Here is a 19,381-nt window from a genome sequence, read left to right as displayed (position 1 = left end):
AATGCAGGGATGATATGGGATGTATTTTTCTCGCATGCAACAGAAATAGTTAGCTTCTTCATATAGACATTTAGTGTTTGATTCTTTTCACTTGCAAGACAAAGGCAAGTCATCTGAGAAATGCTGACAAGACGACTCTAAATGGCATGGGCTGGCCTACAGCTGATAGGATTGCTAAATGCATGTACCCCAACTTTTCTTTGTTCCTCGAGATACAGATTTCTTCGCTGTGTAAATGACCTGAAGGTGTTGGTTTGAAACGGCACGGAAATGGAGTCCTTGCAATGCGAAAGAAAAAAAAATGGAAAGAACATTAAAACGACTGAAATACAGGCAGATATATAGTCATAGTTTCTCAGAAATTGCACAACGTGTAAGACAGAGATCAACAGGAAGAACTTTTCTGAAATTCTGAAAAGGCATTTTCTTCCCCTCCCCATTTGTTCATAAAAAGTCTTTAAATACAAGGTAGCAGAGTGAGAGTGAATAAAGCCTACAGGATCAACATAGACAACAATCTAAATAAGAAATGAGAACGTTTACACCACCGTTGAGTTAGATGAATAGCTATCTCAACGAGAAAGTTTGTGCTCGATAAAAAGCAGTCGGTGCTTGAGGGAGAAGCGATGGATGATGGTGGGTGAATGCGTATTAGGCTGTGGTGACATCGGTATGCATGTGGAGAGGATTGCTTCGGGGTCTTGCGTACTGTACGAGTGGCTTCACGTGATACGGCTACGGTCAGAAATCTTTTCGCGCCGAACAGTCTTGTTTCCTACTCGAACTCTGACCGACGCGGAAGAGGTAAGGGAATAAGGCGAAGAAGGAAGATGCAAACCTGTTCCCTCAGGCGCTTCTCTTCGTATCTCGTACGCTCGTTGTTGACTTTGCCCAGCCTCTCATTGATTTTCTTCTGTTGCGCAGGGCCCCGGCCAAAGAACACGTAATTTACAAAGGCATATTCAAGCAGGGCCAGGAACACAAACACAAAACAGCCCATGAGGTAGACGTCGATGGCTTTCACGTAAGGAATCTTTGGGAGGGTCTCCCTAAGGTGGGTGTTAATCGTGGTCATGGTAAGCACCGTTGTCACACCTTGTGTCACACAGAGAGAGAGAGAGAAGCCAAGGAATCTTTGTTAGACACAGATCTCAGAGTTTGTTGTCCTGTGCTTTTAAATATTTCTCTAAACGGACCCATTCTCTCCATGGAAGGTCTACTGACATTTTTAACAAAAATGTTCCCAAATTATTAAGACCTCACTTCAGAAAGCATAAAAATTAAAACAACAGTAATGACAAAAATAAAAATTACACTATATAGACAACATGCAAATACAATAATATCCTAAAAAGAATCAGGAAAAAGCCTTCATTCTTTACTTTTTCATCTGCTTTTTAAATTAGTTTTTGTAATTAGACTAACGCTGTCGATTGACTGTAAAATGACATCAAATGAATCACAATTAATCGCTGTGCTTAACGTTGTAAGCTTGAATCGTAAAAATGAACGTTTTTAAAGAATGCTTCAGAAAACGATTTATTGTCTCAAACGGTTTTCCAGGATTTCATACTTATGAAGGTTTAAAAGAAGTCTTTTTTTCCCAAACATAATTTAGAGATGGTAACTATAAACTAGCTGTGCTTCAGTGGAAGGATAAGCCACCGTTGCAATAAGTAAACTACTTACTGCCCTGGTTTTATCCTAATGTCTCTAGTAGTGTTTTTTTTTCTTTCTTTAAGGATGTTTTTTTTAGCACTAGTGGACTTTATTTGACAGTAATCTGACAAATAACATGCACCTATAATATTTACTTTAGTTCTAGGAAAGGGAAGAGGCTGCAAGATGTAGCTCTGTATTGTTTTGCATTGCCAGGATCAGCAATAAACAGAACAATAAAAGAGGCAAGAGTCTTCCAAGCTTTTCCTTCTGACAAATGACAAATTAAAATTTTTAGCAGTTTTTAATATTAAAAGTGGCAACTGGAGACACCGTTATACATTTAGACAATTAGACATGAAATCGCTAATAGTAGCCTCACTGGGTGTAGTCTCTTTCAGGGTTAATAATCAGCCCACATTATGTACAATATTAGTGTGGATTACACTGTATCCCTGCTGTTCCTATTTTCTTTTTTTTACCCCCACAACACCAGCCAATTTGTGGCAACATCAAACAGAGGCAGGGGAAATTCAAAATGAGAAACATGGCAAAATGAAATTAACAGGAGTCGCTCGTAACCCGCGGCTACATGTTTGCTTCCTTATTCCATGTCCATAAATGTGGAAGATTTGTGCAGGAACATTTACACATGTGTGACAGCTGTGTGTTATTTGCTTCTGTGATAATTAGCGGATTCTTACGGGAGCAGTAAGAAGTTTAATAACGTAGCGGTGGCTGTGTCTTACCGAGGGCCACGCGAGCTGCAGAGGCATCATAATTGATCCAGAAGGAGACCCAGGAGAGGATGGTGATCAAGATGGAGGGCATATACGTCTGCAAGATGAAATAGCCTATGTTCCTCTTAATCCTGAAACTCAATGAGAGCCTTGGATATGAACCTGTGTGGAAATAGAATGGAGTGAAGTCAAGGGCAAGAGGAAAACAAAAAGTAAAATCAGAGAAAGCCAAAGGAAGGAGTAGGGGGGAAAACGTCGACACAAGTCAAGAGTTCCAAAGTCTGCACTTTGACAATGCACGGGGTAGTCATTTCTCCATTTGTTCAGATGGAGCACTTAATTTCCCCAAAGCGATAGATTCCTTTCCAGGGACAAGTTCGATTCCAATTAAACATGGCAGAAAGTCGCAAACACGGCACATTTTTCTGCAAGCCCCTATCTCAGCAGGCAGCTTCAGCGTCCCTGTGAGAATTGTCTCAGCGAGCTGCTTCCGCTTTTCTTTTTTTTTGCACTTTCTCTGTCCTCTAAATATTACCAAATGAGCATTTTAAAATTGGACGATTGGTGCTCACGCCTTTACACTGGAACAATATGGGGTATATACACAGTGAGTGAATCTGAGGAAACTCTGCAGTGAAACCAACAATCCTTGTGCCAATTAAAAGCCCGGAGTTTTAAGTCGTGCAATGCTAGTGCTGCCAGAACTCACTGCGTTGTATACTGTACCTATAAAACAGTTGTTTATGGACTGCTTCACTGCCATTTTAGAGGTACTCGGACAGAAAGTCAAATAATATCTTACCTGTAGTAAACCTGACCTCCCTAGACACCAGGCGGACGTCCACAATGGAGAACTGAGGTAATTCCAACTCTTTAACCCCGGTCACAGCTTTGTCATCTCCTTCCCAAAAGAATACGATGTCATCTGTTGTATATCCGTCTGTGTCATGAGCAGATTAGAGGAGAAAGAAGACGGGGGACATTAATGTTTGATGAAGACGCAGCAGAGCCTCTATTGGCTGGCATAACTCACTACCTTGATTGCATCAGACATTGGTACAACACCGGTTCCTTTATGGTTACGGTTTTCTGGTCTTAGCACTGGTGGTTTTGTACATCACTGTAGGTTCATCAAAGAACTTCAACAGGGCAAAACTTTATAAAAGTGACGGTAAGTTTAAGGATTACAGTGGGATTCCAGTCAGTTTGAGATACAGACTGGAATCCCACGCACTTCCAAGGCGGGGCAGTTTATCAGCACTCCGGATAACCATGTCTTCATCAACACCATCTCTCTTAAATTGCCTTAGACTGTCTTAATCCATTGTTGCCAATATTATGCTAATGGTGTCACTCTAATTTGATCTGAATGCTATTATATGCAGATGATATGTTCCTGTTTACCATATCCAAAGTGATATTCAGAAGGCTTTAGAGTAGTCAGCACTTTGAAGATGTCCTGCTGTCATGTCAGAAGATGAAAGCAAGTATATCAGGGTCAAGATAAAAAACAGATGGGGCAACTACTTTGCTGTGTGGCAGTTGTGTCAGTCTCTCGTAGTAATAAAAGGTCACCCTTTTCATCTACAGTCCAACATTCATCTTTGGTTATAAACTTTGTATAACAAGCAAGCTTCCTCTTAAGAGGTTCTGGCTTGCCCTCGGGAACAGGGTTTTATGGCTATTTAAGAAAAACTCAGGGTACAGTCGCCATTCCTACACATCAACAGACATGAGTGGAGATAGTCTGTTCCAGTGCCTCTCTATGGACGTTCTTTGGCCATATGCCACATGGAGCAGACCCCCAGGACAGAGCCAGGACTTGGTTAAGTGTATTTCATGACTGGCTTGGCAATGCCTCGGAGTCTTTTCAGCTAATCTGGAAGAGGCAGCTGGCAAGTAAGTCTGCGTGTGACTACTTTAGCTGTTTCACCTCTGACCCAGCTCCATGCAAGTGAAACACGATGGAGTTGTACAAAAATATGCTAGGCCAGTTTCTAAAAAGATTGGAGTAGGGTTATTGCTTCATCAATACCATATGTTTAATAATGTCTAAAGTATGTCACGTCACTATCAGAGTAATTGTCGTGTATTTTATTTTTTTTTGTGTAAAATGTTTATAGTTGCCAGAAAGCTGGCTTTAGGGGAAATACAGACCATCCGAAACAAACACGTTTCTAGAACACGTCAAGCCCAGACCTAAATCTGTCAGCCAACAATTACGTGCCACACTCTCTCCAGACTCCCATGAAGCTATATCACCGCATGTATTACGACCAGCATGAATATTCATTAACATGTGTCACATGCAATGACGCTGCCACACATTTCCTCCTGGCAAAGCAATTGAAAGTGACTACAGGAGCAGATTTATTGGAATAGGCTAGCCTGCACTTACTGCAGAGCTATTTCTCAATCGGGGTAAGTGTTACCACATTTCACATTCCGCAGCCCTACATACGGACCTGGGTGGCATTAAACTTACTACAGGACCAGGATTCATTACCATTAAATCTCTCCGAGGTTATAGGGTAAGAAAATGTGACATTGTCCATGAAATTGAAGCAACTGACTGCCTAATCCATCAAATTGATGGTTAATGCGCATGAGTCAATAGTGCAAAGCACTCCATGAGCATAAACAGCAGATATTCTTGCAACTTTTTAATTCATGGCCTGTCTATATTTCATTGCTTACTCCAGCGCCCCGGAGGTAACACTCTGCAGTTCTTATTCTGAACAGCTTGTACAAAAAAAAAAAAAAAAAAAAATCTGATGTATTGAGCAGGATCTGCGTGACTGATGGCGTGATCAGTGAAAATGATCACGCAAATGCAATTTTTAATTACACGACAAGCTTTTTCTTCTTCAGAATATCGATTTGTCCAACTTATCCTTAAAGTGTCTGGAGGCATGATTTGTTTGTGGTTTAAGTATGTGTGTGTTTATGTGTGTGTGTGTGTGCGTGTGTGTGTGTGGAACACCAGGTGTCTTTACAGAAACTCTTTGACTGTGTTTATTTCAAGCAAAGATTAATTCATGATCTCCGTTTGGGAAATTCAATGATGAGTCAGCGACAATGAAGGCAAAATTTTTATCCATACAATGTTTTACATTTTGGTGTCATTTTTGTAAAGCAGCACAACCAAAAGTTAACTATGGAGGATATGCAGAGATCAAGAGCCAAGTAATGGAAAATCTGTAAACTACAAATATTAGATTATGGAAAGTTAGCAAAAAGAAAGCAACTGCTTTAAAAAAGCAAGAAGTTGTTTTGTTTCCAGTTTCAAGCCATGCAAGAGGATGTGGCTACAGTTGTGTGCAAAACTGTATTTGTTGTGCAAAAGTTAGCACTGTGCAGCTCTAAAATATGTTTACTCAGAAGTGTCACAGAAGCTCAGAGTTAATTGGACTCTTGCCACATCTTTTCTTTCCACATATCAATCCTCCTCTACTTTGTGTTGGATCACATCAAGCACATTTGAGCTTATGTTTATAACATCACAATGTCAAAAAAAAGTTAGGTTGCATGAATACAGTAGCATTTTTAAATTTGATTAATTAGTAGAAAAACACTTATTGATCAAAAATGGCCAGCAAAGTTAATTTGGAATGATTAAGTCTTTCCAAAAACTCAAAGGTGGCATTAGTTTCTAAGGCACGATCAAAGTTTTGCACATTTTTCAAAGCATGTTTCATGTGAAATTTGCACTTTTGTAAGTAGTGGCCATAGCAGCAAGTTCTTCCACAAATTTCCCCACATATGTGACCAATCACTGACGCCCCGATACTCTGAAACCGAGAATGACTTCAAGGTATTCATCAAGCAGTGAATGCTTCGTACGAATTGTGCCTTGTGCTCTCAAGGGTTAATGAAAGCAGAAATCAATTTGGTCAGAGTGACTGAATATTCATCACGAAATGGATTTATTTGCAGGACTTACAGCTTTCAATTTCCAGAGTGCAGTTCTGTTCATCCAGAGGGTATCTCCTCAAGTCCATCATGCAGGCAGCAGTAGTTGTTATTCTAAGGACAGAGTGGAAAGACGTGAAGACACGGGTTAATACAAAGAGTGATTTTAACAGCTTTTGGTGCAGACAGAGACCCGCAGCTCACGAACCCACAACAACATCGCTGTATATGTGCCTCAAAAGTGACTCTAATAGTCGTTGAAAATATGAAGGATCTACTGCTGCTCAATAGGTCAATCGATGCCTATGGAAATGCGATCATGGAGCCTTGAGTGGATCTGAGTTGGTGGGAAACCTTGTCATTACGATTCGCAACGATTAAAATGTCAGCGGAGATCGTACCTTACGATCTTTTATGATAAAAATGCATTACCAAATTCTCCTTAGTATGATGAATATTTAGCATTCTACAAAACGTATGGAAATGTACCATTTTCTTACGTACTGTAAATCCCACATAGCTTTATGTTTTTTTATTTTTTTTCCCTCAGACGGCTGTTATTTATTGCCAGCGGCTTTCTGCAAGGTAGCTTTAGAAAAGATGTATGCATAGCAGTTTATTAGTGTCGGTCCTAATTTCCAGCAGCCCATGAAAAAAAAAAAAAGCTTTTTGCTACAAATTACACATACAGGGGTCCTTTTGCATTTAGCTGAGACATTTACCCATACAGCAAATTTTAGCAATTACATTTTTGCTGTTGATGCCAGCTGCTCTGTGTTCATCATACTGGATTTCATTAACTTCATGCCCTCCTTTGCAATTGCTTTAAGAATGAATTAGAAAAAAAAAACAAAAAAAAAACACAAGTTATATTTTACTCGTGTCAAAAGCCCAAGTTTTGATGTGCACAACATGCATCTTTTTCCTGTGTGTGACTGACTAAAAAGGATGCTACTCATTTGCTGGCCACAAACACAATGTCGAAAGGTTTTGCATTGCTGCAGTGGGCAAATGTACACAGGCCTGTACAATACCTAGAATTACTAATGCAGGAGATAATAAGCTGTTTGCCTTGGAAATATATTGCTCGAATACGGAGTCTGTAAATTGGTCACGGTGGCTTGCCCAGAGTTCTGTCGGCAGGTAATTGGAAAACAAAATATGTTCCCGCCGAAACTGATTCGGGCAGATATACACAGAGGCATGTACTCCTTCTGTGGACCGCGATGAGGAAAAAAAAGGCTCTATAAAGACAAAAAAACAATAATGCACGAACAAAAATTTTTTATAAATAAATAAATTGTGACAGGTATGAGCTGCATTCTGCTGCACAAGCACAAAGCTACACAAACTGCATTCTGTTCTACCCTACTGCACTGCTCTCTCCTGCTGCCTCTCAATGTTTCCCTGCTAAGAGCTACCAGATAGAGACCTAATTACACTAATAAGAAAGGTTTCTTGGCAATCATGATTTCAGACCAAAAGTCGGAATGAAACAGTTTATCATGATAGGTTATTTAGTGTTGGTAGGTGTGACACTCTGACAACATGAGGGGCCATATAGATTTGTAAATGAATCATACTTAATTACGGTTTAAAAAAAGAAAAAGAAGCTAAAATACAAAAAACATCTAAGATTAAGATAAATGTTCTTTGTTATAGTTCCAAATACATATTTTTAAAGATTTTTGTGGCACAGGTCGCCTTTATTTAACAGAAGTTGCAGGGAGTACGGGAAATTATACAGCGAATGGCCCAGAGAGGCAGGAGATTCAAGGATTTTTCAAACATGCCTGAAAGAATTATAGCCACTCCAGGTGTTTTTGATGCGGGAATAATATAACATTATATAAAGCTAAAACAAAAAATTGATTTTGCATAACAAAAAAAAAAAAGAAGCTAGAACAGATTGATGTTATTCTCTAAAGTTGGACTTTTTGGTAGGAATTGGATCTGTTTGTTCTGGAAAATGCTTTGAAATGACGGCGAAAAAAAAATTAACGAGCAACATTACTGGGGCAACCAATAAAAATATTTACGTTCAAAGGTTTGCCAACTTGAAGCCAATATAAAAATCTGCAGCATAAGCTTGTTGTGCCCCACGTTTATTTAACCGAAGATGGGAAAGAAGCCAAGTGCATTGTATTTTTAAAAATTCTCAAAAGAGTTGCAGATCCAGTCAAAAACTTTGCACTTTCAAGTGCAGACTGAGTCAAAGCACCGCTCTGTGCCTGCTACTGATCCAGCCACAGGTCCATCAATCAGGTCTGCCCGGAGTGACTTCAACAGTCCATAAAACCTGTCGTCAGATATTTCTTGGCCCAGTTTTCACATTTCATCTCATGTGTCTTGTTCAGTGGTTGCCGGGTTTTCGGGCCTCCCTACCTCGAACACGTCCGTGGGAACCGAACGCCTCGTCCACTCCGGCTACAGGTTTCAGTTCTGGGACGCGATGGCCCCGGAGGAGAACGGGTTCCTCATGGGGACGTGTCAGATTCTGCTCAGCTCTTGGGTTGGTTGTTTGCATATTTTGCTCTCAACGAGTTTTAGACAATTTGCAACAAAACGTCCGATGACTCTGTGATGGCGACCAAATGTTGTGCTGTGTCCCCTAAATAACTTGTACAATTTTGGACTGTTTTAGAGTCGGTTACGTCTCATTTCTTGGACCCGTTTTGCCCCAGGAACAGAACCTGCCAAGTCATTATGAACACTTTGATACAGGGCATCTTCTTCGGTCCACATTTCCCTCAAATACAATAATGTTACTTGGTATCGGTGAAAAAAATGCATAAAATGTTCTTATAATTCATAATTCTGTTGCCTATTTTTACTTCTTTAAAAAAGCACTGGTGTAGCTAATATTTCTGTTCAAAGGCTTCATGGATATTAGACCACCAATCAGATTTTATTGACAGACAACAATAATCTGAGTAAATATACAAAATGCATTTTTATTATTTAATTTTTTTTCACACATTTCTCTGCCTCGCCTCGTCGAATGAGGCACCAGCTGTGATTCACCACAATTTCTGGTCGAATTCCACGAACCATCTTTAGGACAAAGAAATCCTTTAAGTAGAACTCAACAAGTAGACTAAAAGAAAGCAACACATCGTGTCCAGCTCCAATGAAATTAAAGAGCAGAAGAAACAGAAGAAAAATGAAGCTTTTTGGCTTCTATTAGTCCAGAAAAGATTACAGCTTAACACATACTCTGCGGTTTTCAAAATCTTACTGGACTTGAGCGTGTCACACTGTGCCAACTTGACATAAAACTTTAATGATAACCCCTGTTACATTTATTAATGTTTGTTGCTGCAGCTTAATCATCTCAAGCCTCTCTTTGCTGCCAACAGTGCCTCAGCCGATCTGTAGGTTTAGGGGAGAATAAATGTTTCACATAATAAAAAAGATTTTTCCCTAAACAAAAAAAAAAACAAAAAAAAAAACGAGACCACCACTGAAAAACTGTCTTTGGCTGGTTTTTCTTTAGTGATCCGATCATTTAATGATCAATCATTTATAATTCAACGGAAATCTTTAAGGGGACACGGTGCTTTTTATGCTACTGTTCTTAAAGCCAACACCAGAAAGCCACTGTAAAAGTTACAAAAGTGCCATGTGGTAAAAAAAAATAAAATAAAAAAATTCCGGCTCTTAGTTTTAGTGTCTCCATTAGTGACTGCATTGACGTTTTCCAGTCGTACTGTTACCGGTACCGGTGCCAGATCAGGCCGTCCTCACACACTAAGTGACCGTGAAAGAAGGAGATTAGTGAGGGACGCCACCAGGACAAGCGTGATTAGGAGATGCAGCAGCTGACATGGGAGACTCTGCAAACAACAACTGTTGTCCAGGTTTCCAAGAAAACTGCGTCCACACAAGACGTTTATTGTCGGATAACGACAATAACCCGAAGCATCCGGCTAAAGCTACGCATGAATGGTTTGAAGACAGCAAGATGGTTGGTCTGTACTGGCGTAATAGTAAGGCATGCAAAGGGACAAATACTTTTTATAGACAATGCAAACAATTGAGGACCCTATCATGAATTTTATATATATATATATATATATATATATATATATATATATATATAAACTTACATACTTCAGCTTTAAATCAAACACCGTTTTTCTGTTGTTCAAAGTCAAAAATCCTACATATCCTGATAGAGTAAGGCAGGGGAAAGAGCCAGCCGCCTGAAGCAACAGACGGGGATGAATTCTCGATCCCTTGGCAAATGCACACCAGAAATAAAACTGATTTTATATGTGGCAGCTAACAAGTCAGGAGAGAGTCATCACTTGAGCAGACACGGGTCGGGACGGCTCGCTGCGAGGGTTTGGGATTTGGGCTTGTCAGCAGATGTAGGTCAGCAAATTACAGTCCCATCAGAGATGATCAGCTGCCTCAGACCTGAGCAGGCACTGCAGTCTGGCGCTCAGCTCGCTTTATTCTCAGCATATTTCAAGACGTTCGAGGTGCTTATGCGACTTTAAAGCCAGCCCCACAAAAAACAACATGCAAACAAATGTATTAACGCCAATTAAGGCCATATTTGTGGGAAATCAATAAGTTCCGATCCCATGCAGGCTAACCCCGTAGTCGTCTCTGTGTGCTTTGCTTCCCTACCAAAGAAGATAATTGTACTATCACAGCACTTGGCTTCATAAAAGGAAGAACAAGAGAGAACAGAGTCTGGAATGGAAAGAAAGAAAACACAATCTGGTGAGAGCTTAGCTCAACAAAGCCCCCAATGCTCAGAGGACCCAGTACACTATCAAACAGCCTCCGTAAGTCTGCTAATGATGATTCAGCCTCTCATTTCACAGGCAAGGTAGGACTACCAGCTCTACGCCGTTTTAACGTTTAGACTTCTTTAGCTCATGTTCAACGACATTCTCACGCTTGGATGGAGCCTCAGAACACGGCAAAGATTTTTAAAAATGCTCTCGAAAACAAAAGCAAAGAGATTATTAGATGGCGCGTGGCGATTATATCCACAGTACATGTGCATCATTGTACTTCCATCAATCTTGGACGATGGTAGGAACACGTCAAAAATGTGTGTTCCTACACGTTTCTCATGTGAAATGACAGCTCTTTTCAGATTTAACTTTCCAGATTAGAGTGTTTATGTTCAAAAATGAATTCATGACAGATATTTCTACAGTTTCCAGGCGTGAAGTGTTAAGTATAGAAGAACCATGTTTTCTCAAAGCCCCAGTGGGTCGTGGCAGATTGGCTTCTCGTACTGAGCCAGGTTCTGCTGGACGTTTATTCCTGTTAAATTGTGGTTTCTCATCAGGCGTTGCTGTAAAGTCAACGAAACAAAGCAAGCGATCACTACATGCTCGTTATGAGGAGTGACTTCAATCTGCTGGGTTTTCTTTGATTGAAACTTTTAAAACTAATTTCATAACTTTTGATAACTTGGAATACTTGGAATGCATGTGTGATTGACTTGAAATAACTTTTTATTTGTCAAATGTCTCAAGACAACATTTGTTGTGAATCGGCGCTAAATGACTGAATGAACTGCATTGATTTAAAAGAACTGCATTGCTGTTTGTCTATGTATGGCTGTCACAGTCTTTCCGACTATAAAACATTTTTTTTGTTTTTGACACAATCACATTTTTTTTGTTCTACCAAGAAAAGCCAGAAGTAAAAAAAAAAGACTGGCTTAAGTTGGCAAAGTTTTTGTTCCTGAGAAACTTGATTCTTCCACTAGAGGCACCAAAGTGCCTTCTAAACTACTGACAAAGGACCAATGATCAATGATCAATGATTTGAATAAGATTGTTTAAAAATATAATAAAAGAAAATAAATGCACATAAACTGGTGGCCATTGGTCACTTTTGATCAAAAATCTATAGTAACCACAGCAGAAGTTGTTGCTTTACCCAAATGTATGCCATGAATTTGTAATGCTTCATGACAATTTGCATATAGTTAAAAAAAAAAAAGAGTCTGTTTGAGAAACTGCACAACTGGTCACATTTCATACATTATTATATTTTTCTAATGGACTTTCAAGAAAAAAAAACTAAAAATTTTAAAGAAAGTTTACTCAAATCTTTTTCAACTTGCACATAACGTAAAAGTAGGTAAGTAAGTCATTTTATTTATATGGCACATTTTCAGCAACAAGGCAGTTCAAACTGCTTAGGTTCAAAGTAGTTCTGTTGAATTGTTGCAAGCAGGTATTATCTTCCTGTATTAGATAACTACTCTCTTGTCATCTGAATTTAGCAAAATCCAAGAAAACCTCACTTAAATAATTTGGGGTTTATAAAATTATGAAACATATATTCTATCTACATTTCCTAAATGAAAAGTTATTGGCTTCAGCTGTCAGTTTACATGACAAAAGTAAATGTGTTCTTTCTGTGCCAGTTATAGAAACCTGCATACATAAAGAAAAAAAAATACTATTACCATTCAGTGCTACATCCGTTAGATATATTAAAAAAAATTTAGAGCAGAGTTATGAAACAGAGTTTATGTCAGCTTGTACTGGGAATAAGCGCAAAAATAGAACTGGTTGATCAAGGCAACTCATGTTAAAATCACAAGAAAGTCTGTCTTAAGAGGCTAAAAATACAGATAAACAAAAGAACTAGCACATTTCACAGTGACTGAATAAAGGACCACACAAAGGGGTTTATTGTGGGCGTGATTGTCCTCGGTTCGCATTCTGCCTGTGCGCAGACACGTCGGCGCAGGGGAGCAGGGAGGGGACTTATTCAACCGGCCGGGGTTAAAATGTGTCGCACACAGTGTGTAACAGTCAAAGTTGAGAGCCACGAAATGTAAATGAACCGGAGTAAAAACTATAAATGTCTATAGTTGGTTGTGTCTTTTGTTCTGTAAAATAATAATAATAATAATAATAATAAGGATCTCCATACAACCCTCGAGCAAAGTCAAACATTTCAACAAAGCGCTTTAATTATATGCTTGCAGGAGCCTCGTAAAAAGGTCCTGGATACACCACTGGATGTAGATTATGAGCTGCCGCTAATTACAGAACAGTGCAAAAAAAAAAACAAAAAAAACAAAAAGGTCTTGGGCTTGATGTCATCTGCCATACGCCGTTACTGCTGAGAGAAATGATCACTGGAAATGAGTTCTATTTATACTTCTGAATATTTACCCATCATTATAAAACTTGGTTTCCCCCCACCCCCTCTTTGAGGACTAATTTTCTAAAATAATATTTTAAGAAAGAGAAAAAAAAGGGCTTTTTGAATTCACCTTTTCTCACTATTTTGTCATTTTTTTCTGTCTGCAAAATACTTGGCATTCATTGCAATTCATAAAAAAAGCAAAGAACTGAGAGTTGATCAGTTGCAGCCAGACATCTACATGAGACCAACGGATATCGTTTGAGGAAGGATGGATTTTTCCACCAACAGAAACCCGTCAACGTTATTGCATCTTACATTGGGATTCTGCTACAACTATGGAAGCAATATTTAGAAAGCCGATCATTTCTATTTCATAACATGCAATTAGAGAAAATGAGATGACCACACTTCATACAGGGGTTTCAGAGTAATAGGGGCTGAGTACAAATGTGCATCTCATTTTTCAGATGTTTGAATGTTGAAAATTACTCAATGTTTAATGTTAAGCACTACTTTGTGTTACTCTATCACAAACAATCCAACTAAAACGCAATAAGGTTTGATATTGTATCTGGGGGAAAAAATGGCAGTGCATTTTATGTAGTTGAAAATGCTCTGTAAATTGTAGTTGTGCTCTAATGTGATAGGTAAATGTTGGTCAGGTGTGGATACTCTGATCTGCTAACAGGGGAGGGAAAATTTAAATGATTCCACACATGCAAAAGCACAACCTCCCCAGAGCTGGTGTAAATCCCGCCCGGAGCCCTGATGTTATTTTGCCTTGTTTGTACTTCTCCGGTTCCAGCGGAGCCTTCGGGAGCGCTGAGCAGAGCAGCTGGGAATGTTTATTCAGATCAGATGGCGCACTGTAATTTAGCACAATCCTGCCACTGAATTCTCCCGAGTCCCTATACTTGCTTTGATTAACGGTGGTCAAAAGGTTTGTTTTTTTTTGTTTTGTTTTTTTTTATGTCGAACACACATTAACACACACGCTGCATTTAAATGTTGCAGAACTGTTTATCCAATATATGCAGAGTTAGCCTACTGCACTTTTTGTTTTTTTGCGAATTAAAAAACTTTGGGTGCATGAGGAATAAAGTGTTTACAAAATGTAGCTCTGGTTTTTAACTCTCACTGTTGTTCACTGTACACCAAGGCTGGGGCAAAATGTATTATATATTTATTACCGGAAATTTTTTTGTGTTTTTTCTCTGTAGTGTATGAAATCTGTAGTTTCTGTTGTACACTCACCAGCGGAAATCTGGCATGTTTACCTGTTTTGAACTTCGAGACCAGTGAGGCGACCTTTCTACTGGAGTAACAATAATAGTAAAGATTAAATTATATTTTCTCTACTACTACAATAAATCAGCAAGTCAGAGTCATTAAACATGAATTAAAGAAATAATACTTTATTACTTTGTTACTACTTTGTTTGCTTTATGTAAGTGAACATTGTTAGCTTACATAAAGAAAGCTAACATGCTTGTGTGTGTGCTAGCTTACATAAAGTAAGCAAACATTGTTAGCTTACATAAAGAAAGCTAACATTGTCACCTTACACACGTGTGTGTGTGTTAGTTTGCGCACACACACTCAAAAAGTAAAGTTAGTAAACCAACTACACTTTTTGTAAAGTTAGCTAACTTTAAAAGTTAGCTAACTTTACAAACAGTAAAGTTAGCTAACTGTACAGAAAGTAAATTAACTGACTTTATGTTAGCTAAGCTTGTTAGCTGCCATAAAGTAAGCTAGCACTATCATTCCATTTTATATCCTTCTAGAATGACATTACAGAACCTAAACGTAATCTGAACTTTGCCACAGCTCTTTAATGAAGCAAAACACATCACCAGCTTCTTTGCATTAATCACAGTACCATATTAAAGTGAGCTGACTTTGAAAAAAAAAACAAAAAAAACAATCACTCCTGATTTTCAGCGAAAACGATCTAACTTTTTTAACACCCCATGGGAATTTCGACGGGTGCCACTATTCACATTTGCTGTTGACCTAAGTGTCTGCTTTGTCAGAATGATCTGAGAGGTGCTGACGATTTTACACCTCTTTTTTAGGCTTCCAGGGTCAGTGGATGTGTGCCGGAGTGTGCCTCTCGTTCTTTGAGAAACACTGAGTATATATCTGGAGTCACGTTAGCGGACCCTTTGCTTTAAAAATAACACTTTAAAGGCTGCTTTGCTAGTGCCAAATATAAATCTGTCATTTTTCATCCTGTCCTGGGGCCAAACATGCATACAAACAGGGATGATGATTTTATTATTTTTTTTCTACAGCTACAGGTGATGTCAATGTGTTCTTCTTACTCTCATTCTGTTTGTTTTAGTCTTCTCTATCTATAGCTTTTATTAGATAAAATTCTTATAGTTTTTTTTGCACTATTAATTGAAATGTATCCTTTTTCTAAATCCTCATGATACAGTATAACCACTTACTTAGGGTCAGAGGAAGGTGAAGTGTATCTTAGCATGCATGATAAGTTTTTCCTGTATCCATACTTTTTTCTCTCAGACACTTCAACTTCCTGAATTATTAAAGCTTTGTGAGCTTCTCTGAGAAATAGACGACTGCATCGCAGGGCAAGATTGCCTCGAGGTTGATATTGAAATTATGAGCTCAAATCATAATTTCGCGTAAGAAATCTGTGCAAATTTCTCCATTCATCATTTAAAATTTTATTTTTTCATTATTTCTTTCCAGTAAAATTTCTTTTAATCTTCTTCAGCGATCTTTATCGATAGCAGCAGTGAGTAATGTTTTTTTTGTTTTGTTTTTTTTCTTTGCACTTTGTCTGCTATTTGATTTATTTTTAGTGAAATTTTATCTTTGATTTTATGTAAAACACTTAACGTAGATCTTATTCATTTAAGTATTAAATAAGGCTCCAAAACTCAAGGAATGATTTAGTGTCTCGTCAATTTAAGGCACAGATCCAAATTTAAATGCTACTTCCCAGCACTTTCTGACAAGAATCAGTCATAAAGACATAATTCACTTAGTTGAAGAAATTCATCGGTAAGCGATTTGAATCTGACCATTTTCCCTCGATCAGCTCTGGTATAATATTTATAAAATATTAAAAAAAAATCTTGCTAATTTAATACATCAAAAATGAATATTTTGTTTGTTTTTTTAGTCTGTAAAAACTAAAATATAGGTTCATTACATATGGGTTGATGCAAAAATAGGAATAATTTCACAATGCCTTCATTTCACTGTCGATGAACCTGGCACAGTTTTGGGTTTTTTTGCGCTTTATGGCCAATATTTTTAGGATTTTTAGGATGAAAATTGGAAACAAACTAAGTGGTAGGTCAGAGGTCAAACAAAACAAAAAGTAAGTATGTGACAGGTAAACTCTGACTATCACCTTTTTCTAAGTTTCTTCCCATTTATTAGTTGAATCAATAGCAAAAAAGAAAAGACAAAATAAACATAATTGGCTGACATAAAAAAGCACTTTAGCACAAAAAACAAATTACCAAGTAGCTGAAACTGAAGGACAATGCATTTTTCATGTATCAGGTCTGGAGTAGGTTTTTTTTCTGTTTCTTAAATACATGATTTTAAGATTCTAATCTATGCAGTTTTTTTTGTCTTTTTTCTATACTTTATTGTCCTGCACATCTCCTTTTAATGTTGAATCCTGCAAAAAATAACGCAAGAAGCTTATCAAAAATGCAAATCCTGACAAACACCAGGGAAATTCCATTAGTTCTTAAAGGACACATAGTGCCATTTTATAGCATAATCAACTAAGCATGTTACCTTCAGTTATTACAGAAATGTTGTATTGATCTAACATGACTTAAAAGAAACTTGACCTTGTAGTTTAAGCCTTGAAATTGGCCTCTGTCTCTTTAAGAAGCTCCTACTCTTTCCGACTCTCCGCCTCCAGCGCGTCATCACAACAGCGCTTCTCGTTGTTGCCGTTCTTAGGAGTGTTGGACAGACTCACTAGAAACCCAAACGGTTCTCCTGCTCTTACCTTAGTCCGTATAGGACGGTGCCATCAGGGTGCAGTCGGATCATTCGGTTTTTCACCGTCACTCCATGAAGAAAGGACTTCTTGTCATTAAGGAAGTAAGTATCAGGGAGCCACAGCTGGTCTGCTACACGGTTGTCCAAAGTCAGGTTCAGTTTCAGCTCTCCGTAGGCCAAACGCTTGTCTCTCCAGCTCTGCTGGAAATACATTGTGATGGTGTAGTCCTGCGAAATATGAACGCACAAAATGAAAATGGTAAAAAGGAGACATTTGGAAGCTTCAATAAAAACAGGACAATAATAAAAAAGATCTAAAGTGATTAATAGATAGGTAACCTGCTCTGTGCTTAGACTTAATGGATAATTCAGCAAAAAATATAAATGGAAGGAAGGAAAGAAGGAGAAAGTGGAAGAAAAGGAGCTGAACTCTGCCTGCGGTTGACATCAGAGAAGAGCTGACAGACAGAGTGACGTCACTTCTTAGACATCAGCCATATTGTATTTCTCTCTGCTCAGCCTGCCTCACTAGTTGCCAACAAATTAACTGCTTACCCCCCAAAAGGAAATGTTTTCAGTTTCACTGCGTGATCAAGTATTTGCTTAGTTTCCGTCTTTGGTTAGTTTCACAACCAGGCAGCAGAGTTGTGGATGAAGCCTCCCAGCGGCACAGATACTGTCGACCTGTGGACGGTGGAGGGGGGGACAAACACAAGACCAAGGAGAACACAACTCACCATGTTTACTTCTGAGATGGAGTCGATACTGGCTATGTTGATGCTCATCCCTACGATGACTGGAGGACCTGAAGGGGCAAAGGAACAAGGAACACGAAGCAAAGAATGAGCCTCGACATGTTGATTGTCTTAAAAGTACCGTTTTCAGCTGATTATTAGTGTTAATTGTGAAAAAGAGACACACTTGTATACATGGTTTTCAAAATTTTGTATTGTGGGGAAAAAAAAAAACTTGAAAATTCTAGCAGTGACAGCTGCAAATCTTTTTCGAAGACAAAGAGCAAGAAGGAAGAGGAAGAAGGGCAAAGAAAAATAAGTAGGTAAGGATAAAATAAAGTTTGTTGATTTTTTCCTTTTCTTCGCTGTCCTGTGGATCTTTTCCTTTGTCCACCTTTACCTCCTCTTCTATTTCTTCTCCTTTTAGGTCAAGTCCTGTGCTGAATATCACCTGATTGGTGATAGTTGACATCTAGTCTGATTGGTGTAAAATCCAGCCAATCAGATCAATCAGAAAAGTTCCATCCCAAACTCACAAATATGCACACTAAACACAATTTTCTCGTGAGAACTTTGTGCTCTCTCCATTTATACATGCTCTGTTGTAATTGCTTAATAAGGTCCTTTGGGTTTTTGGCAGGAATGCACCACCTTACACAATGACTTGAGCAGTATTAAACAGTATTCTTTAACTTAATTCTCCTTTTGACATGTCCATAATGTTATCCCTGACTTCTGAAGAGAAAACCAGATTTTCTTTTCTTTTTATTGTTTTTAAACACAGAACATGTTTACAATTACATACATCATCTTCAACTAATCAAAAAGCAAAAACAACAATACAGGCTTGTTCCCTAACTTTTGTTCCCAAACGGTTCTCCTGCTCTTACCTTAGTCCGTATAGGACGGTGTCATCAGGGTGCAGTCGGATCATTCGGTTTTTCACTGTCACTTGTGTCAAAGTTAATTTACTTTGACACGCTGTCTGGCACATGTGTTGCAATTTGTACAATTAAGAGTATTTTGACTATTTTGACAGTCATTTTCTTCTCATTATGTTTTAATTCATGCTCCCCCTGGCAAATTTTGGCATATGTATGTTATTTACTGAAACAAGTAAAGTAAGAAAAAAACAAACAAACAAACATTCAAAAACAACTTTATCCCTGACCTGCCTGTGAAAAATATGACAAA

The 19,381-nt window shown here is 38.4% G+C and overlaps 1 protein-coding gene across 1 annotated transcript in view; it reads right to left on the bottom strand.

The window, feature by feature from the left end:
• The window catches only part of gabrb4 (gamma-aminobutyric acid type A receptor subunit beta4), a 62,692-nt gene that overhangs the window by 6,190 nt on the left and 37,121 nt on the right, over window positions 1–19,381 (bottom strand). Inside the window, exons 3-9 of the mRNA XM_007545885.2 lie at window positions 18,191–18,258; window positions 17,461–17,681; window positions 6,343–6,425; window positions 3,202–3,339; window positions 2,409–2,561; window positions 839–1,095; window positions 189–278 (exon numbers count right to left, since the gene is read on the bottom strand). Of these exons, the coding sequence (XP_007545947.1) occupies window positions 189–278; window positions 839–1,095; window positions 2,409–2,561; window positions 3,202–3,339; window positions 6,343–6,425; window positions 17,461–17,681; window positions 18,191–18,258 (1,010 nt within the window). The remainder of the gene's footprint in view (window positions 1–188; window positions 279–838; window positions 1,096–2,408; window positions 2,562–3,201; window positions 3,340–6,342; window positions 6,426–17,460; window positions 17,682–18,190; window positions 18,259–19,381) is intronic.

This window comes from Poecilia formosa, unplaced genomic scaffold, assembly GCF_000485575.1.
Source record: "Poecilia formosa unplaced genomic scaffold, Poecilia_formosa-5.1.2 Scaffold14, whole genome shotgun sequence".
NCBI classification, from domain to species: Eukaryota; Metazoa; Chordata; class Actinopteri; order Cyprinodontiformes; family Poeciliidae; genus Poecilia; species Poecilia formosa.
This window is presented reverse-complemented; position numbering and strand designations above follow the sequence as displayed.